Raw genomic sequence first — 18,410 nt, 5'->3', positions numbered from 1 at the left:
TTGTGCCCCTTCTCCCTGAGCCCCAAGCAAGCACCACCACTACTCTGGGCACAGAGTTTTGGAACACAACCTGCAGTGTGTCACTGACACAGAGAAGGGTGCTGGCGCTGGTGAGCGGCAGATGAGGATCTCACCTCTCCCTTCCCCAGTGGGCATGGTAAAACACTGGCACAGGCTGCCCAGAGAGGCTGTGGGTGCCCCATCCCTGGCAACACTCAAGCTCAGGCTGTACACAGCTGAGGAACTGGATGGAGCTGCAGATCTCCCTGCTCACTGCAGGGATGGGATCCTTTAAAGGCCCCTTCCAACCCTCAGTATTCCATGATTCTGGGATCTCAGCATTAATCTGGAGTTAAACTCTGCCTCCAAGGAAAGCAAGAGCAGAGTTCTCACATTTTTCAGTGGGATTGGTTTAGCCACGTGCAATCAGAAACACCAACTGCACCTCAGAAGGGAGCCCCAGGCAGAGCAGACAGGTGTGGGCTGTGAGATGGATGCTCCAGGGACTCTTACCTATCCCAACATGTGCTTCCAGAATCATGCTGACATCATTTGCACCATCCCCTATGGACAGGGTTATCGGGCTTCCTTTCGTGTTCTTCACCATTCGCACAATCTAAGAGATTTACAAAAAAACAGCAGCAGAACCCAAAATTCAGTGAAAAAGCCTCCAGAGACCTTCCCACTGCTCCCCCCAGGACAAGCAATCAGGCTTTTACAGCAGCACTATAGCACCTGGAGAGCTCAGGTTAATAAAAGCCCTCTTTACTTGCTGTGCAGCCACAACCAGAGCAGAAGCCCAACCCAGCTGTGCAGGGCTGAAGGACAGGATTTAAAAACAAACCCCAGATCAACATCCTGCTCTTTCCTTCTGCCAGACCCTGCTCTCCCAAGGGTGGGCTCTCTCACGCATCCCAGGGAGCAGAAACACATCACTTATCAGCCTGGGACATCTGAGGATGTCACCAACTGATGCTGCACTGAGGAAGTCACCAACTCCACTTGACAAATTTGGAAAGGAAAAAAAAAAAATTAAAATAGCAAACTGGGAGGTTTTGTTTATTTCTAATTGGCCTGGGTTTATGGGGTCCTGCCAGCATATTAAACAAAGGGTTTGCATTCAGATTGGAAAGAATGGTGTGCTTTCATCCTGCTCTGAAGCTCAGGCAAGGCTTACACACAGCCTGGAGAAGTCCTGCTCGGTTAGGATGCTCAGGTGAAGTCCCAGCTGATGAATTCAGCGTGTGTCACAGTGAGAGGTAAATAAATACCTGTGCTTTCTGCAGGGGAGCCATCCGGCAGCAGAGCACTGCAGTGCACTTCAGGCAGATCTGCAGGAAGATGCTTTTGTAATTGCTGGAGCCACAGTCCTGAGAGGGGTTGAGTATCAGCGACAGCGTGGAGCCATCTATGATCAGTCCATACTCCTGACTCAACGTCCAGCTTCTGGGCACAACAAGGAACACGTTTGGAACTTCAGACTGAGTCAGCCTAGCTGCTGGTATCATCCTAGTGAAAAACGCCCTGGCTTTGGGTTAATCTTCTTCCCATCCATGTTTTGGGGCTTAGCAATTTTTAAAGGCTTAGGCTTAGCACGGGCCCTCACTAAAGGAACAGTGCAATGAAGTTCAAAGCCAGCTAATAGCAGAGATGATGAGCAAAGCAAAGGAACCACTGACAGTGTCTTTGAGTACCCAGTCCCCGGGGCCCCAGCACAGCTCTACCTCTGCATCCGAAATGGGCACAGCTGTGTCCTCTGCTCACCCACCTCTTGAGGCCGGCCCTGTTTTTGGGCAGCTCCTGGATGAGCTTTTTGTGGTACTCCAGCAGCAGCTCATGGAGCCGATCCTCCTTCCTGTCGCCCTCGCCCACCGTCCTGGCCGTCAGCTCCAGCAGCTCCGTGCTGGTCTGGAACAGCCTGCAGGCGTAGCACGTGGACTTGGCCGTCTCCATCTTGTCCCCCGTCAGCACCCACACCTTCATGCCAGCGGCGTGCAGGGCCTCGATGGTCTCTGCCAGCTGCTCCTGCAGCCTGCGAGCACAAACAGAGCATCACCGCACCCGGTCACGCAGCCTGAGCCTGCTTCTGCACCCACAAACACCAGCTCAGGAGAAGGGAACTGACTTTTCCCCTGCTGGGGACACCACTGCCACGGGAATAAGGATTACAAGTCAGCAATACCAAATTTTGATTTGCAGACAAAAAGAGAAATCGCTGCTTTATACTCTTGACTCTTAGGCCTCACAGTAAGAGTTTAATTTACACTTGCAGTTACTATAACTGAATGTGGAATTGAATTTGTTTTGATGTGCAAATTAATGCTGCGTGCTTAATTCACTCTTCAGAAGTGCAAGTATTTCTGTAGTTTCATTAATAAATCCCAATTCCTACTACACCAGCCAATTTAAGCAGCTAGGGCACTGTGAAATGGGTTGTGCCATGGTGTAATTAATTGCCCTGGACACTGCCAGCATGTCCCTGGCTGTTCAGCTCCACCACAGCCAGTCCAGCCATGGGGTCACATCACAGAGGAACCACAGGCACCACAGTGCTGGTGCTGCAGTCACCTCCTTACCTGTCCTCTACAGCTGTAGCCCCAATCAGGTGCATGTCTGCTTCTGTGTCATCAAAAACCTTGGCCATCTTCTCCTCCCTGTCCTGCAGAGCCATCTTGGCCTCATTGAGCTGCCTGTCAATTCTGTCATACTCCTTTTCAGTCAGCTCCTTGAAGGCCACACAGAGCGTTCGGTAGCCATCCTGGCAGGGGAGGGAGAGAAAACAAAGTGGGAAAATGCCCTGAATCCAGGTTTTTTATAGTTCCTCACTCTAGGGTTGGTGCTTTTGTCTGCCATCGGTGCTTCTGGCAGTACTGCCCCTGAGGGCAGGGATAATTTGTTGGCTTGTGTCAAAAAAGCAATTTTCTGTGTTCGTACAGAGTAATTGTGGTTCTGCTTCTTATGTGCAGAAAGAAACCAAGAGAAGGAGCAGGGCTGGGAGCGTGCAGGCAGCAGGGAGAGCAGCACTGGGGGCCACCACACTGGGACCAGGCTGCTGATGTTACTTCTATTTTTAACTTGCCTGGAGATGCTGGACAACTGTGATGGGGACCATATAAGTATATCAAATAAAGGTGGAAGCCAACCAAACAGAAAAGGAAAGGAGCCTGACATCAAAACAATGAAGTGACACTCACATTTTCAACACTTCACTCCAGAGCAAGGTCACATCCCTGTGTTTGGAATAAGCCTTCCTGACCCCAGGAGCCAGCCAAATCCCACCCGTGTGCTCACCATGGCATTGCGGTCCACGTGGACTTTTGTTTGCTGGATTTCTTCTTGCTGGACCCTCGGAAAAATGGAGGAGTCTGCTCCTTTGCAGAAGAGAAGCAACTTTCCTAAAAACAAGTTATAAATAGTTTATGGCACTCACAAGCTGCAGAAGGAGTTAACAATGCCAACAGCAAGCAAGTGATGCAGAGGGAGGAAATCTGGGAGGACTAAAGAGGGAACTGCCAGAAACCCGACTGCCTACCAAAAATGGCCTTGGAGCAGCCTGTGAAACTCTGGCTGAGACTCTGTGTGTCCCTACCTGCCTCTGAGCAAGCTTTCTGCAGGACACTGTATCTGTAAGCCTTGGCAAGCTTTCCAGGGAGGGCAAGAGCAGCATCCCAAACCTCGCAGGACTGACACTCGAGAAGGATGGTGACCTCTGCATTGTTGCCTGTCACTCCCATGAAACCCCATCCCAGCCAGGGGACATTCTCACGTGTCCTCCCTGTGCCTGGTGCAGCCTGGAACCTGGCGGGCAGGCAGGGAGCTCTCCGTGGGTCACTGTTCTCATCCCCTGATGAGCTGCTGGTCCCAAACAGCTGCCGTGGAGGAAAGTTAACTCTACAGCAGCCAGTCCCAGGACAGAACTGAGTCAGAGCTAAGGGCCAGCCTGCGTGGGTGACGGGAAGGAGGAGGAGGTGTTCCACATGTGCACACAGCTGCAGACAGGAGCTCCCTGCCTGTACCTGTGCTGGTTCTCACAATGACACTCATGCGCCGCCGGACAGGATCAAAGTTCAGCACGTGCAGAAGTTGGTACCTTCAGAGAAAGGGGAAAAAAGCTTTGGCTCAGTACAGGAAAAATAGAAAAATAACTACTGGAGACAGAAAATCACTAACAATGAGCTGCAGAAATCAATACACCCTACAAGTGGCATCAGCCACCTGGGAATGAATTTTACAGCTACTGCACAAGAAAATGGAGGAAAAAACCCAAACTGCAGTAATCCTGTGGTGCTCTGAGCATGGGACTGAGGGTGTGGGTGCCCACCAGGGCACCGAGCCCCCAGGCTGGGCAGGGGCTCAGCAGGGAATGGGGCATCACGTGCCACAAGCAGTTACACTGAGTCCCACAGTTAAATATGAAGTTTCCTTGTGAGGGAAGCGAGAAGTGAAACTTGCTTGTGAAGGCAAGTTTTCAGGGACTGCTGGGATTGGGTCAATGACTCACAGATGTCCCCCAAGCTGTGAGCACAGGGTAAAATCTAACTATTTTCAGCTTGGGAAGGGAAGAAAAGGTTACAGGAATGGAGCTGTGTCACGAGTTCAGGCTCACAGTGTCCTGCTGTGAGCCCCAGCCACGGCCCTTAAGGTCAGCAGCCACCTCCTGAATGCCAGGAGCCACCTGCACAAGCTGGGGCAGATGAAGGATACACACAAAGGACCGCAGGCTCCCGAGGGACCTGAATTTAGACATCACAAAACCACCCATGGGTTTTTGCAAGTGACTCTTTTTGCCTACACCTTGATGTGCTGTGCTTTGTAAATGGGACAGGAGTCTTGGGGCAGGTCAGCACGGCCTGGCTGCCCTCAAGGAACAGCTCTGGTCAGCCTGGCAAGGTCAAACTCCATCAGCTGGGTGGGAGTGGTGCAGAAGAGCAGCCCTGTTCCCCAGCAGCACTTACATCTCAGTTTCATTCTTTTGGTTTCGGATTTTCATGAAATTGTTTTCAAGTCCTAGAAAAGTGAAACCATACCTGTCAATAAACAAAAGGACAGAAGAGCATTGAAAACACCCATTGGCACGTATCACACACAGCAATGTTCTCGTTTCACCCCTGCACTGCAGAGAGCCGAGCTGAGGGGCAGGGCTGGATGTTTGTGTGCTCCATGCAGAGCCTGCTGTGATGTCCTGGCACTGCTCCCATCCCCTGGAGAGCCTGGGCACTGGAGCACACAGACACACAGAGCCTCTGCACATGGCCCCCTGGCTCACTGGCAGCCTTACAAGCCACGAGCAAGTGCACACAGCTGCAGCAGCCTCCACCTAAACCAAGGGGGTGGCAAGGGCACAGAATCATTGAACAGTTTGGGCTGGAGAGATCACCTAGTGCCAAACCCCTGCCAGGGGCAGGGACACCTTTCACTCGAGCAGGCCCCACCCAGCCTGCCCTTGAGCATCTCTGGGAGGATTCAAATGTGGGGCTGACAGAAGTAACCATCCTATTATTTTGCCACTGCATGGCAAGGAAAATGTTTCACTGCAATATTCACATGGTAACTGGTCTCTGTTTCTAGGGGATTAAAGCACAAGGCCAGGTGGGCTCCAGCAAAGAGCCCTGTGCCACATCTGGGCACTGCAGCACCCTGGGGCTGCTCTCAGTGAATGCAGACCATGGGCTCCCAGGAAGATCCTTTACAGAGCACCCCTTCAACAGGGAGCTCACCTGAGCCCACAGGCTCACAGCACTGCAGGTTCAGCAGTGCTATCACAACATCCATCCCAGAGAGACCATGACACGGGACCTGTCTCCTCCAGGTCACCCTCACCTCCCTCCTTCCCACCAGAGAGAGGGAATCAAAGAGCCAGCATCTCCACATCCTTACTTTTCTGCGCCTTTGACCAGAGCGATCTCATCTGGGGAGGAGGAGATGTAGGTGTATTTGCGTTCTGGGTGTGCCACCAGCCCATCCACCTGGTCTGCCTCCTTGATCTGGACCGTGTGGCACAGGCACAGGGCTCTCAGGAACAGCTCCTCACGGCTCTGGGCAGGACACAGGCAGGGAGGGAGGGCTGTTACCAGCTGAACACCCAGGCAGGAGCTGCCACAAAACCCCTCCAGCCACCAGCACACACACCCCTCACCTTCTCAGCCTTGCCATAGTACTTGAGGGGCCCATCAGGCTGGGAGAAGCCATCCACCTCTGCCATGCAGTCCTTGTACTTGTGCCCATCGATGCAGCACTCGATGAACTCCATGCTGTTCTCTGTCAAGGTGCCTGTCTTGTCTGTGAACACGTACTCCACCTGCAACACCAGGCAGCCGCCTCAGGGCTGGGCAGGGAGCCCCCAGGAACACAGCCTGGGGCATCTCAGGGCATCTGTGCCACTGTGCAGGGCACCTGGGTATCCCAACCCGACTGCAGGCACAGGTGCCCCACTGCACCCCTCTGTACTCTGCTCCTCTGTGTTTCAGCCTGTCGCACAGGGGCAGGAGGCAGCTTCTGAAGAGTTAAAACCTGTCTCCAGGCTCTTCACCTTCCCCTCATTCACTTCCCTGGGTCCTCTGCTATAGCCCTAGAGCTTGCAGAACTGCTGCTGCAGGTCTGCTGCCTCCTTTGGGGACCTTCATCTTGGAGCTGTATTTCAATTAGCGAATTGCTACTCCAAGTGTGTTTTTATTCTTGTTTTTAAAGCAAAACCAAAAGCAGGAGGCACTCAGATGCCCTGCACTCATCTCTCCTCTGCAGAGCAGGAAGGGAAGCCTGAGCTGTCTGGGTGCCCCAGCTGCACGTGCTCCGCACGCCCAGGGAGATGACTGGGCAGGCATTTTCACTAATCCTCGCAGAGACAGAGGCTTTTTAATTTTTAATTGAAGCAGCGAAAGCAAAGCACCCCGACACGCAGAGCGCTGCGCCTGATCCTGCCCAAAATGGAAACAATTGATGTGACCCAGTTCCTGCTCTTTCATGCACTATTTATACCCTTATCTGGCTGGCAGAGAGAGGAACCACATCCAATGGAAAGTGCCACCACAGCCCTGGGTGAGGCTCCGGCCCCAGGGGATGCCAGGGATGGCCACAGCAAAGGGAGGGCACCCCCAGCCCCATTTCCATCCCTACAGACCCCACAAACGCAGCACACTGACCTGGCCCAGCTCCTCGTTCAGGTCCGAGGTGTTCACCAACGCTCCCTCCTGGATCTCCTCGTCGTACATCTCCTTGTCCCAGGAGATGAAGAAGGAGCCCAAGAACTTCTGCATCTCCACCGTAACGTACATGGAGACGGGGATGATGAAATTGAAGAGGACCATGAAGGACAGGAAATCCGTGAACATCCGCAGCACCTGCACGGGAAAGGGGAGAAGATGCAGCCTGTGGCTCCCAGGGCACAGGGGCAGTTTGCAGCAGCACCTCAGGGGTTCTGGACAGCTTCTCAGAAAAGGTTAAACAGGAAAAGACAACATGAAAATGAACACAGCTGAGATACAGGGCCAAACCCCATTTCCTTTGGCACAGAAAATCCCACTGCCTTCTGCAGATCTACCAGGAACAGGAGTCCATCTCACTGCTCCACAGTGACCAAAACAGTGTTTCATAAGCATATTCCTCTCAAAATACACTGCTACAGGCCCATCCTGACCCCAGGAAACCAGAAAAGAGGAGCAGGTGGCTCGAGACCAGTCAGGCTGTGGCTGGGGTACAAGTGTGCAGTGACATCCCTGCACACAACCCATCAACTCAATAACCCACCCAGTGAGGATCCCTGCACACTCACACTCACTCTCTCAGGCTTGACTGCCCACGTCTGGGCAAGTTTAACAAACTGGTTGACATGGCCTCAATTTAGGTTTACCTACTCAAAGCTGAAAGATATCTCGAGTTCAGATAAGGACCCAGGTTACATCAGCTGTATTTCTACATTATACAGTATTTATTTATGCTCTGCCCCTGATCCACACAAATATCGCTGTGCACAAGCACGAGGGAGGCACAAAAGAAGCACAAACAGCAGGAGAGACCAAAGGAAACAACAGCACTTTGTGTGAGCAAACAGGACTCGCAGGGCTGGCAGCAGGCACAAGAGATTAAACCAAACAGCCACAGCAAGTGAAGCTGGAGGAGGTGCTGAAGCACAAATCCACTCACCTTGAACGTGTCTCTCTCTTTTTTAGTCTTCTCGTTGTACCAAGGCTCATCATTAAATGGATTACTCTGCCAGACATATTTCAGAGTCGTGCACACGGTGGCCTTGCCCAATAAGATGCATAAATACACTATCAAGAAAGCGTTGATGGATCTGAAAAACAGGTTTCTTTTTTAAATTCTCGCAGCTATTTTTATAGAGAAAAACATGTAAATAGGCAAGAACAAGACTTCCTTACTTTCAAGAAGGGAATTACAGAACAAGTGCTTTTGACACTGCTGATATTCAGGGTCAGGTTCATATATTTACACATTTCTTAATTTTGTTTTCAAATAAAAAAGCTACTAAATGATTCTGCTTCTTGCAAGATATGCTTTATCAAATACCCAGATTTTTCTATGCAATCAGAGAGCATCTGAAACAAAAGGCAGTGGTATGGGGATTACTTCTGTACCAGCCATCCATTAGAAACAATCCCAAACCCAACAGGTTTTACCGATTCTCTCCTGAACACAAATACTCACTTCTCCACTGCAGAGCGTTTCTGAGATTTCCCTTGGTAGTTGAGAGCCATTTTTGTTTCCATGCCAGTATAGACTGCAACTCCTGCAGGAACCAAAGCAGGGCCCATAAGGGACAGAGCCTGGAGGGAGCAGCTGGCACTGGGCCACCAGGGCAGCGGTGCTTACACCAAACCCAGTCCCAGCTGGAGCAGGAGGCACCACCCAGGGGCTGCTCTGCTCCAGAAACACCTGAGGCTGCCCAGGAGTGGCCCTGCTGCACCCCAGAGCAGAAGCCATGGATCACACAGGGCCAGGAATGCCCCTGCTGCACCCCAGAGCACGAGCCATGGATCACACAGAGACACAAATGTCATTGCTGCACCCCAGAGCAGGAGCCCATGGGTCACACAGGGCCAGGAATGCCCCTGCTGCACCCCAGAGCAGGAGCCCATGGGTCACACAGGGCCCATGGATCACACAGGGCCAGGAATGCCCCTGCTGCACCCCAGAGCAGGAGCCCATGGTTAATTAACACACCTGGGCAGCCCTTGCACATGGAACCAGTGCCTCCCAGTTTCACCTGGCCACTCTGCAACCAGCTTGCATGAAAACTGCACAGCCCAGGTGGACAGGCAGCAGAGATGCTCCCCCTCCAGATTCAGCAGGGAACATCTACATTTGTCACCACTTATCAGAACTATTTAAATAAACAAACAAAAATAACTTCACCGTAAATCTTCTTGGTATTTTTGAGGGTAGCACCTTTCAACAACAGGTTTTCAGGACCCAAAGACCTAAAAGAAATTATAACATTACATCACTCAAAGAACATTTAAACTACCTCATAAATTAGAATTAGAATAGAAAGACAAACAAAGTTTCCTCATGTCTGATTACATGATTTGTATGTTAAATTGGGGCCTTGCCTGAGTTTTTCTCTTTATGTAATTACATTTCCATTTCATCTTACAAATACCATCCCTGACGCAAGACTCCACTCTCATTGGGGGATTTTCAGTAAGGCTTTTGAGGACTAACTGCAAAATGTTCAGATCCAGTACGTTCCAGTACTCATACAAAAATGCAGTGTTAAAATCATCAGAAGCCTGTCCATTCCAGCCCAGTCAGTCAATGCTGGCAGCCCCATTTGTGTTTTTATTTCTCTTTGAAACCCCCAGATTTTTGCTCCCAGGGTATGAACGGCCCCACCAGAGCACAAAACCCATCCCGCATGCTCTGGTGAGAGCCAATGCTTTGGATGGGTTATGGACATCACCTGCTCATTTTTTCTGTGGAACACTCTGATTGATGTTTGAGCTCTTGCTTACCTTCCAATGACAATATTTTACCATTGCCTGATAAATTTGTGCCCTATCAGCAGGGCAGGACATTACCAGGTGGTTCTGCACTGCTTCCCCAAAAGGGGCTCAAACAAACCACAGGATGGCAGAAGGGAGGCCTCCTTTTAGAATGAAATCTTTGGAATGGTTTAAGAAAAAAATTCCCAAATGATGGCAGGACAGGCTCAGGTCTCTGAAATTCTCTGTAGATGCCCAACAGGCAGCTGCAGGACCAACCTGGCTACAGGCTCTTGGTTACTCCCATAGATGATAATCCTTCCAACAAATCTGTGATAAAAATATGAGAAACTTGTATTACAGACACATTATAAACACTATAAAAATAACAAAATAACAAAAATAACATTGACAGGAAATGGAAGCAAATCCAGAAACAAGTGAATCTGACAGTTTAATGTTTCAGAGGGCTGGCTGTGCTCAGGACAGGGAGAAGCCACACAGTCCCCAGGGTGCTCACACAGCCCAGCACATCCCCACTACAGACTGCAGCACCCCAGAAAACCTCCCTAAGGGGTCTAAAAACATAGAAAACTCACTCCTGGAAGTCATTCAGCCCAACGCATCTTACTGGAAGGTAAGAGTGGCCTAAAAACAGGCGCAGGGACCATTCCTGCTGCTGAGCTGACAAAAACCAGCTCTGACAAAAACCAGCTCATTGTACCACAAAAACTGCTGCACAGGGGAGGCTCTTCTGCAAAGACACTGAGCTCTGAAGACTTTGCCATGCTCATACAGAGGAGGCCCAGCAGCTTATCAGTGCCTTGAGCCACCTTTTGGTCTCTGCCCAAAGGAGATGGCATTTGCTTTGCTGAGCTGCAGATGCCCAAGCGACGGTGCTGGGGTGTGTGCAGGGGATGACCCCAGGCAGCACAGGCAGGGGCGGAGGCAGGGGGGGAGGCAGGAGGGCCAGACTCACTTGTAGAGGTCGGGCTGGGGCTGCTCACACTCGATGGTGGCCGTGAGGGTGTCGATGGCTTCGTCGGTGCAGAGCACGGCGGTGTCCCGCACGGCGTAGTGGGTCTGCACAGGGGCACAGGCAGGGTCACCGCAGGCCCAGCAGCACTCCCACCCCAAGCTTTACAGCCCATCACTCAAAATGCACAAGCCTGTCAGCACCAGCAGCTCCCCAGAGCCCTCACCACGCTCCCGCAAGGCAGCTGAAGCATCTTTCAGAGACAGAATGAAGTCACTGATGAGACAGAATGAAGTCACCGATGCTAAGAGAAACCACAGCAGCAAGCAGCTGCTGGCTGTCTCAGCAAGGCATCCCCCAAAAGCAGAGCATCCCTGGCTTTTCCCTGGGGACCTGCCCTGCCTGGGGTGGAGGGAGGCTGCAGGCGGCCCCGTGGAGGAGGAGCTGCCCACCTGCCCTGGCTCCTGATGGTAACCACACAGCAGCTCCAGCAGCAGGACCAGGCACAGCCCTGGCAGACTCCCAGCTATTTTTAGCAGCTGCTGCTGCAAAGGTTCATCTCTCATAATTAACTGAAAAGCCCACAAAGGATCTGCTCGCTGCCTTTCAGGCTCTATTTATAGGAGCTGCTCAGAGCTCCCAGTCACAGCAGGCTCACGGCAGGCTGCTTCAATCCATCTTCATAAACAAATTCATTAAAGCGCTTCCTCCGCTCCTGACGTGTGCATCCCTGCCCTGTGCACCCCAGGATTACACACTGCAGCCATGGAGTGAGCCATCCCCTCCTCTGTGTGCTCTCCTGATGTGTGCATCCCTGCCCCGTGCATCCCAGGATTCCACACACTGCAGCCATGGAGTGAGCCATCCCCTCCTCTGTGTGCATCCCTGGAGTTACACACCCTGCAGCCAAGGCAGGAGCCATCCCCTCCTCTGTGTGCTGTCCTGCCCTGTGCATCCCTGCCCTGTGCACCCAGGAGTTACACACCCTGCAGCCATGGCAGGAACCATCCCCTCCTCTGTGTGCATCCCTGCCCTGTGCATCCCTGCCCTGTGCACCCAGGAGTTACACACACTGCAGCCATGGCAGGAACCATCCCCTCCTCCGTGTGCTCTGCTGACCTGCCTGCCTCCTCAGCACACATGGACACATCACAGCTTTGGCCAAAACTGCTCCTGCAGGACCAAAGCCAGCCCTTGTGGGGGGTTTGCAATGCCCCCATCAGCAGAGACACTGTGCAGTTACTGAGGCATACTTCAAAGCCACCTCCCAATCAATTCCAGGATCTTTACACCCTTTAGTGCATTTAGAAAACACATGTTCTGTGAGCTAACATATGGCCAAAGATTTGTGCTTCAAAGACAGAGCCCTGACCAAATCTCTTTTACATTTCTATTCCAGTTTCACTCAATCAGGCACCTTTCCCATACCTCAACCTGATATGCTCCAAATCCCAGAAAAATCCCCAGCAGGAAGGCAGCAGGTACCCCTGCAGATCAGGTTTGGTGATTACCCAAATGTGCTTCCCTCACTCCCCTTTTACAGCAAACCCTGGTTCCTGATGTTAGATCTATTTCCCCAAACAGAGCTGGCTTTTCTATTCCCTCTCCCCCTTCAAACTCATCTTCCCCTCCTCATGAAACAGGAGACAGCTCCCAGTCACCTACAGGAATCCACAAACCAAGAAAAAAACAGCACAGTGCTTGATCTAGAAACTCAGCATCACATCTCCAGGCTCACAAGTTGGTAAGAGCCAAGACTGCACAAGTAATGTGAACTGATGCATGTATCACACCTGACACAAATAAGCAATAGCCTTTAACATGGTCAGCTATTTCTAGCCTCAAGGCACTTCAGAGCTCCAGCTCCTCCTCACTAGTGGAGCCAGCACTGTGCCACAGCTCCCACTCAGGTTATCCAGCACCAGCCAGCAGCCAGCATGGAGAGGAGCCACAAATCCCAGAACAGCACATCAGCTCCACAGCGGTGTTCCCACTGACTTCACAGTGTGCTGGAATGAATCATGTCATGGTCAAGCATCTTCCAGTCCCACTGCTGCAGCTGCTAGTGTCTGTGTATTTATCATATACTTGTTATATTGTTATAATATTATTATAGTCTGCATTATACTTATACAAGTATTTATCAAACTCAAATGAAACCAAACATTCATGTCTTCTGACATATATAAGCTCTTTGTTGTTGCTTCTTTCCCCAGTTTAGAGAAGGGGAGATGCAGAAAGAAAGAAAGAAAATAAACTGGAGATGCTCCTCCTGAGCAGGACTAGTATTAATTTTCACTGCTTGCTCCAGGGAAAGGGAGGAAAAATCCCAGAAGCAATGCTTTTCTCATGCTGGTGAAAACAAACAGAGCAGGCCATCCCCCAAACAACCCACGCCCCAGGGCTCACTGCTGAGCAGAGCACAGACCATGCCCCAGGGCTCACTGATGACACCCTGGAGGCAGACAAGAGCAGGAGCTGCTGGAGAGCCAGGCAGCCACAGGGACAGGCTCCGTGCAGCAGCCCCCAGCCCAGCCCAGCCCCAGCAGGGCCATGCCCAGGTGCCCAGCTCCAGCTGCCGACACAGCCCCAGCAGGGCCATGCCCAAGTGCCCACACAGCCCCAGCAGGGCCATGCCCAGGTGCCCAGTACCAGCTGCCCACACAGCCCCAGCAGGGCCATGCCCAGGTGCCCTCACAGCCCCAGCAGGGCCATGCCCAGGTGCCCAGCTCCAGCAGGGCCATGCCCAGGTGCCCACACAGCTCCAGCAGGGCCATGCCCAGGTGCCCAGCTCCAGCAGGGCCATGGTAAGGTGCCCAGCTCCAGCTGCCCAGCCCGGCCCCAGCAGGGCCATGCCCAGGTGCCCAGCTCCAGCAGGGCCATGCCCAGGTGCCCAGCTCCAGCTGCCCTCCCAGCCCTGACCTTGAAGTTGGACTCGCCGTCCAGGCTCGCTGTGGTGACATAGCAGGTGCCATCAGTGCTGCTGGAGGCCAGAAATATCAAATCACAGGGGAAGGTCTCATCTGCTTTCACTTCCACGATGTCTCCAACCTAGGAGAAAGGAAGCACTCACATGAACAGCCCTCTCAGGTGTTTTTAGGTGAGTGTGATTCAGCTTCTCTCAAAGGCAGGCTGGGGTCCAGGGGGTGCACAGATCCCTGACCATCACTCGAGAGCCTGAAGGGTCACCCAGCCCTGCACTGACTCAGAGCACCCACGGGGCACAGCCAGTGTTTATTCCTCTGCTAAATCCTGATGGAGCAAGAGACTGTGCTTGCCTGGAGTGCGCTGTGATAAATTAACATCAGAGCCAAGTGTACTTTCCTGGTGTCCTTGGGAGAGCAGGAAATAGAAGAGGACTGCCTGTCCTGGAGAAGTGCAAAATGCTGACAGATGTGTCACCTGTCAGCCCGGTACAGCTTTTGTGAGACGGCTTTTCAAAAGAAATCAAAGGCAGCCTCACTCCTTCACTGGGAGCAGCTCTGGAGCATCTCAGCTCAAAGTGAGCAAGCTGGGGCAGCTCTGGCCCAGCACAGCCCTCCTCCCCTGCCCTGTTCCCTCAGCACAGCTCTGTGCTGCCATCAGCCTCAGTGCTAGCCACACACGGGTTCTCAGGTAACAGTTACCTTGATTTTTTCACTCTCTTTCCGCACTTGCTTTGCATTTTCCACGACAAAGACGTTGCTTTTGTTCACCTCGTTGTCAGCTCTGTGCCTCAGCCAGTCCTCGTACCCCTACAGCACAGACACAGCACAAACCCCTTACAAAGTGAGTAAACTAAGGAAAAGGAGGAGCGAGGATCACAGGGACACGTGGAAACAATGAATAAGGCAACTGTCCTCAGACCTCCTTCATGCCTGACAAAACACCAACCAGAGCAGCTCAGACTGAATCAATTCATTTAGAAAACCTCCATATGCATATTTGACAGATTCAGAACAGATTAAAATAACACAAAAATAATCTATATGCGGGGCATGCAACAAGCAGCTGAACTACTGTAACACATTTCTATTATTCTGAGCTGTGGTAAGAACAGACTGACAATATGAATAATACACTCAGCAGCCTGCAACTCCTTCCTATGGTAACGCAGGATGAGGCTCTTCCTCTTCAGCCTTCACTGGAGCAATGAGCATTGAGATCTGAGGCAGAGAGATTTTATTCTACCTCTCCCTTTCCAGCCCCCGTAGATGAAACTTCTTTCTTTATTATTCACTCAGGAAATTTTAAATGGCATGTGTGCCTGTGATGGGAGGCAAGAGGTCTTTCAGCACTGCCAGGAGATGAGGAGCACACGTTTGCAGGACTGGTGAGTGGCTGAGCAGAACCTGTCCTTCCCACACGGAGCAGAGCGTGGGTGTATTTGGAGCACGTCTCTGCAAGGACTCGGGGAGCGTTTCCAAGAAGAGGAAAAACATTCCTGCAACACCAGGCCTACAGCAGAAAGCTTACTGACCCTCCTGGCCTGCTTTCAACAGCACAGGGATGCTTTCCATTGCTAGAACTGGAGACACCAACCCCACACACAAAGTGCAGCCTCTCCTGGAAAGCACCAGCGCCCAAATCACCCTCTAAAGGGGGCACCGAACCTACCAGCACACGTTGGTGGCCTCTGAGCATATTTAAATACACATTTCTGTGCCTGTCTCACAGAGCATCTCCCCCACAGCGACAGCTGTACCTGTTTGATAGCTGTGACAGTGATGACAAAGAAGAGCGGGAGGCCACTGGTCACCGGGCTGGTTGGGGTGTCCACTATCACCTGCAGGACAAAAATGGACTGCTGAGCCCTGGGTTTCAGGCTGCAGATAAAACCAAACCTCTGCTGATGGGGGAAAAGGGTGCTGGTCCCACTGAGGGCAGCTCAGAGCCCAGCACAGGAGAAAGGCAAGGAAGAGCAGCACCAGTCATCTTGAACCACTGACACTGGGAGGCTAAAAATAACAGCCATCAGCCCAAATTACCTGTGAAATACACTGCAGAACAGAACATGAATATTTAAGCAAAGCAGAAATGCAGGCTTTGTGTTGGAGCTCTCAGAGTGGAGCTCAGAGCCGCTGTAGGCACCATGGCTGCAGAGGGGCCCGGGGCACAGCTGGATCCTGCTGAGCTCCAAGCACAGCCCAAACCTCTGCTCAGCAGTGAAACCCCCGGGCTGTGGGAGCTGCTGCTCCCTCTGACATGGCCCAAAGGCTGAAATGGCAGGGCAGGCTCCCAAGGGGCAGGGAGCCCTTCCCACCTTCCCAACACACCACAGCCTGCTCATTTCCCTGCTGCTCCTGGGGACGCTGGGAGCACCAGGGGCTCTGATGAAAGGCACAGGGGAGCTCAGCAGAAAGGCTTTGTGTGCCCACAAAGGGCCTTTGTCTCTTGTTTGTGCTTCCCCAGCACGCTCACACAACAGCAGCGTTTGGGTATTTATTGTTTCAGGCTGCCTGGAAAAAGCTGTGCTAAGGACAGGACTCCTCTTATCAGATACGTGGACATTTTTGACTATGAAATGCTGTGCACTGCAGTATCACCCAGCCCTACTGAACCCAGATAACCCTTGGTGCTGCAAATGCACAGAGTGGCCCTGAGTGCCTTTCTGAGGCAGGGGATGTCTCAGCATGACAAGCACCTGGGCCAGGGGCTGCTCTGTGCAGCAGCCAGGATCAGGGCTGGGCTCTGCTCAGCTGGGTTTGTGTGCTCTCTAATCCACCACAAGGCTGCTTCCTGATTTTAGAGGTGTTCACAGAATGAAGGCCAGGAGGAGCAGCAGGCTCTTCTCTCACCTGTGCCTGAAACGGGCAAGCAGCGAGACAAACCCAGTTTGTGGCTATAATCAGGAATATTCCCTGCTCTCCACAGCCAGAGGGTCAATAGATAAAATGTAATAGCACGTCACTAAGTGGCCAGCTACACAAAGAGGACATCCTGACTCCAGGGTATCGCTTCAGTTCAAGGCAAATTACAAATTGGGTCTGACAAAGTGGAGCAACGCCAGCGCAATGAGGAGATGGAGGCAAGCCAGCTGACGCCAGAGCAAATTGGCCTTTCATGTCACACTGCCAGCAGAGCCACACACAGCCAGGGCTGGGAACCCTGCTCCTGCACAGCATTCAGGCACCCATCCCTGAGTCTGGAATAAATCTGCTGCTTTGCCCAGGCAGAGCAACTTCCTCAAGCTTCCAAAACTCATCCTAGGCATTTTCTGAATTTTACTGAGTACATCCTATCTCTCCTGCTTGCCTTGAAACTCATGATATCTGAGACACAAAAATATCATACCACTTGGGGAAATATAGAGATAAGAAACAGAAGTAGTAATGGTGACAAAAACCAGATCTTAATTGTGTAGCATCAATTGTATTTTCAGTGGCTGAATGATCTTAACAGAATTAAGATGGTTTTTCAGTGTTTCAGCAGTCACTCAAACCCCATCTCAGGCCCAGATATTTTAATTATTTTGATGCCTTGGATGGTGTGGCAGAATTATAACAGCCTCCAAGTTCAAAATTTCCAAACTTCTTATAAGCACAAAGAGTTCTAAAGCTCAGCTCTTGTTCAAGCCGTGTTTAACATCAGTTAAGCCCAAACCAAACTCACGCTCAGCCTCGAAGCTCTTACCTGCACGAGGAAGATGATGAGGAAGTAGAAGTTGGCAATTCTTCGAAACTGCTCGAAAAGGTTCTTGGGGAGGAAGTTCCAGAGGGTGTACTGTGGGGAGAGAGGGCACTGAGACAGAGCCAGGCTGGCAGCAGAGCCACGGCGGGACGGGCAGCACACAGGGAGAGCAGCTCTGCTCTGGCACGGCAGGGGAGCACAGCCCCAGAGCCAAAACCAGGAGCACAGTGCAGCTGGGGCTGAGGTTACATGAAATTCACAATTCCCACACTGCAGCTGGGGCCGAGATCCCACCAAATTCCTGCTCCAAGTTCCAAGCTCTCTGCTGGAACACTGAACAGTCAGAGGTGGCTCACAGTGAGACAACATCTAAAAAGGCATTTGTACACAGGTGACTTCATTACAACATAGCCCAAAGTGCACACATTTTTTCCAAATTCCCAAAACCATCTCAGAGATGTTTTTGTTAAAAAAAAAAAAAAAGTAGCCATGCTTGCCCGCACAAATTCAGTATTAGGTTGTGCTTCATTATAATTTTAAGAAGGCTGCTGAATCATTTACTTTGGAAAGCATGCAGAATTTAAGAACAACATGGAAAATAATGGGTCTCATATCTATCTTTCCGTCTGTCTGGAATAAAAAAAAATAAACAGTCAAGTCTCAAGACTAATGCCCACTTAATTATAAAAGAGACTGGACAGGTCCCAGGCCTAGCAAATATAAAAGGGAAAAAGAACAAGGACATAACATTCAAAAATAAATCAAGGAAGAACTAAAATTAGTGCTAAAGCAAACCATTTGTCAGTGAGGGAGCTGAGCTGGGGGAAGGTGTCCTCACTCAAGCCCCTCTGCGTGCCAGCAAACATCAATGGCAATGCTGCACCAGC

The 18,410-nt window shown here is 51.5% G+C and overlaps 1 protein-coding gene across 5 annotated transcripts in view; it reads right to left on the bottom strand.

Annotated features, from left to right (window-relative positions):
- The window catches only part of ATP11C (ATPase phospholipid transporting 11C), a 54,102-nt gene that overhangs the window by 16,725 nt on the left and 18,967 nt on the right, over positions 1–18,410 (bottom strand). For all 5 annotated transcript variants that reach the window (XR_010029785.1, XM_063170864.1, XM_063170863.1 and 2 more), the window contains exons 3-21: positions 17,527–17,616; positions 15,599–15,679; positions 14,541–14,648; positions 13,837–13,965; positions 10,918–11,021; positions 10,218–10,268; positions 9,370–9,434; positions 8,662–8,743; positions 8,140–8,290; positions 7,140–7,337; positions 6,137–6,298; positions 5,878–6,035; positions 4,956–5,027; positions 4,017–4,090; positions 3,292–3,395; positions 2,577–2,758; positions 1,769–2,032; positions 1,272–1,446; positions 514–616 (exon numbers count right to left, since the gene is read on the bottom strand). Coding sequence is in view for 4 of the 5 variants with exons in the window: in XM_063170864.1 (XP_063026934.1) it covers positions 514–616; positions 1,272–1,446; positions 1,769–2,032; positions 2,577–2,758; positions 3,292–3,395; positions 4,017–4,090; positions 4,956–5,027; positions 5,878–6,035; positions 6,137–6,298; positions 7,140–7,337; positions 8,140–8,290; positions 8,662–8,743; positions 9,370–9,434; positions 10,218–10,268; positions 10,918–11,021; positions 13,837–13,965; positions 14,541–14,648; positions 15,599–15,679; positions 17,527–17,616 (2,353 nt within the window). In the remaining variant the exon portion in view is untranslated. The remainder of the gene's footprint in view (positions 1–513; positions 617–1,271; positions 1,447–1,768; positions 2,033–2,576; positions 2,759–3,291; positions 3,396–4,016; positions 4,091–4,955; positions 5,028–5,877; positions 6,036–6,136; positions 6,299–7,139; positions 7,338–8,139; positions 8,291–8,661; positions 8,744–9,369; positions 9,435–10,217; positions 10,269–10,917; positions 11,022–13,836; positions 13,966–14,540; positions 14,649–15,598; positions 15,680–17,526; positions 17,617–18,410) is intronic.

Source organism: Melospiza melodia, chromosome 16 (assembly GCF_035770615.1).
Source record: "Melospiza melodia melodia isolate bMelMel2 chromosome 16, bMelMel2.pri, whole genome shotgun sequence".
NCBI lineage: Eukaryota > Metazoa > Chordata > Aves > Passeriformes > Passerellidae > Melospiza > Melospiza melodia.
Note: the sequence above shows the minus strand (reverse complement) of the source record. Positions and strands in the feature narration are given on the sequence as shown.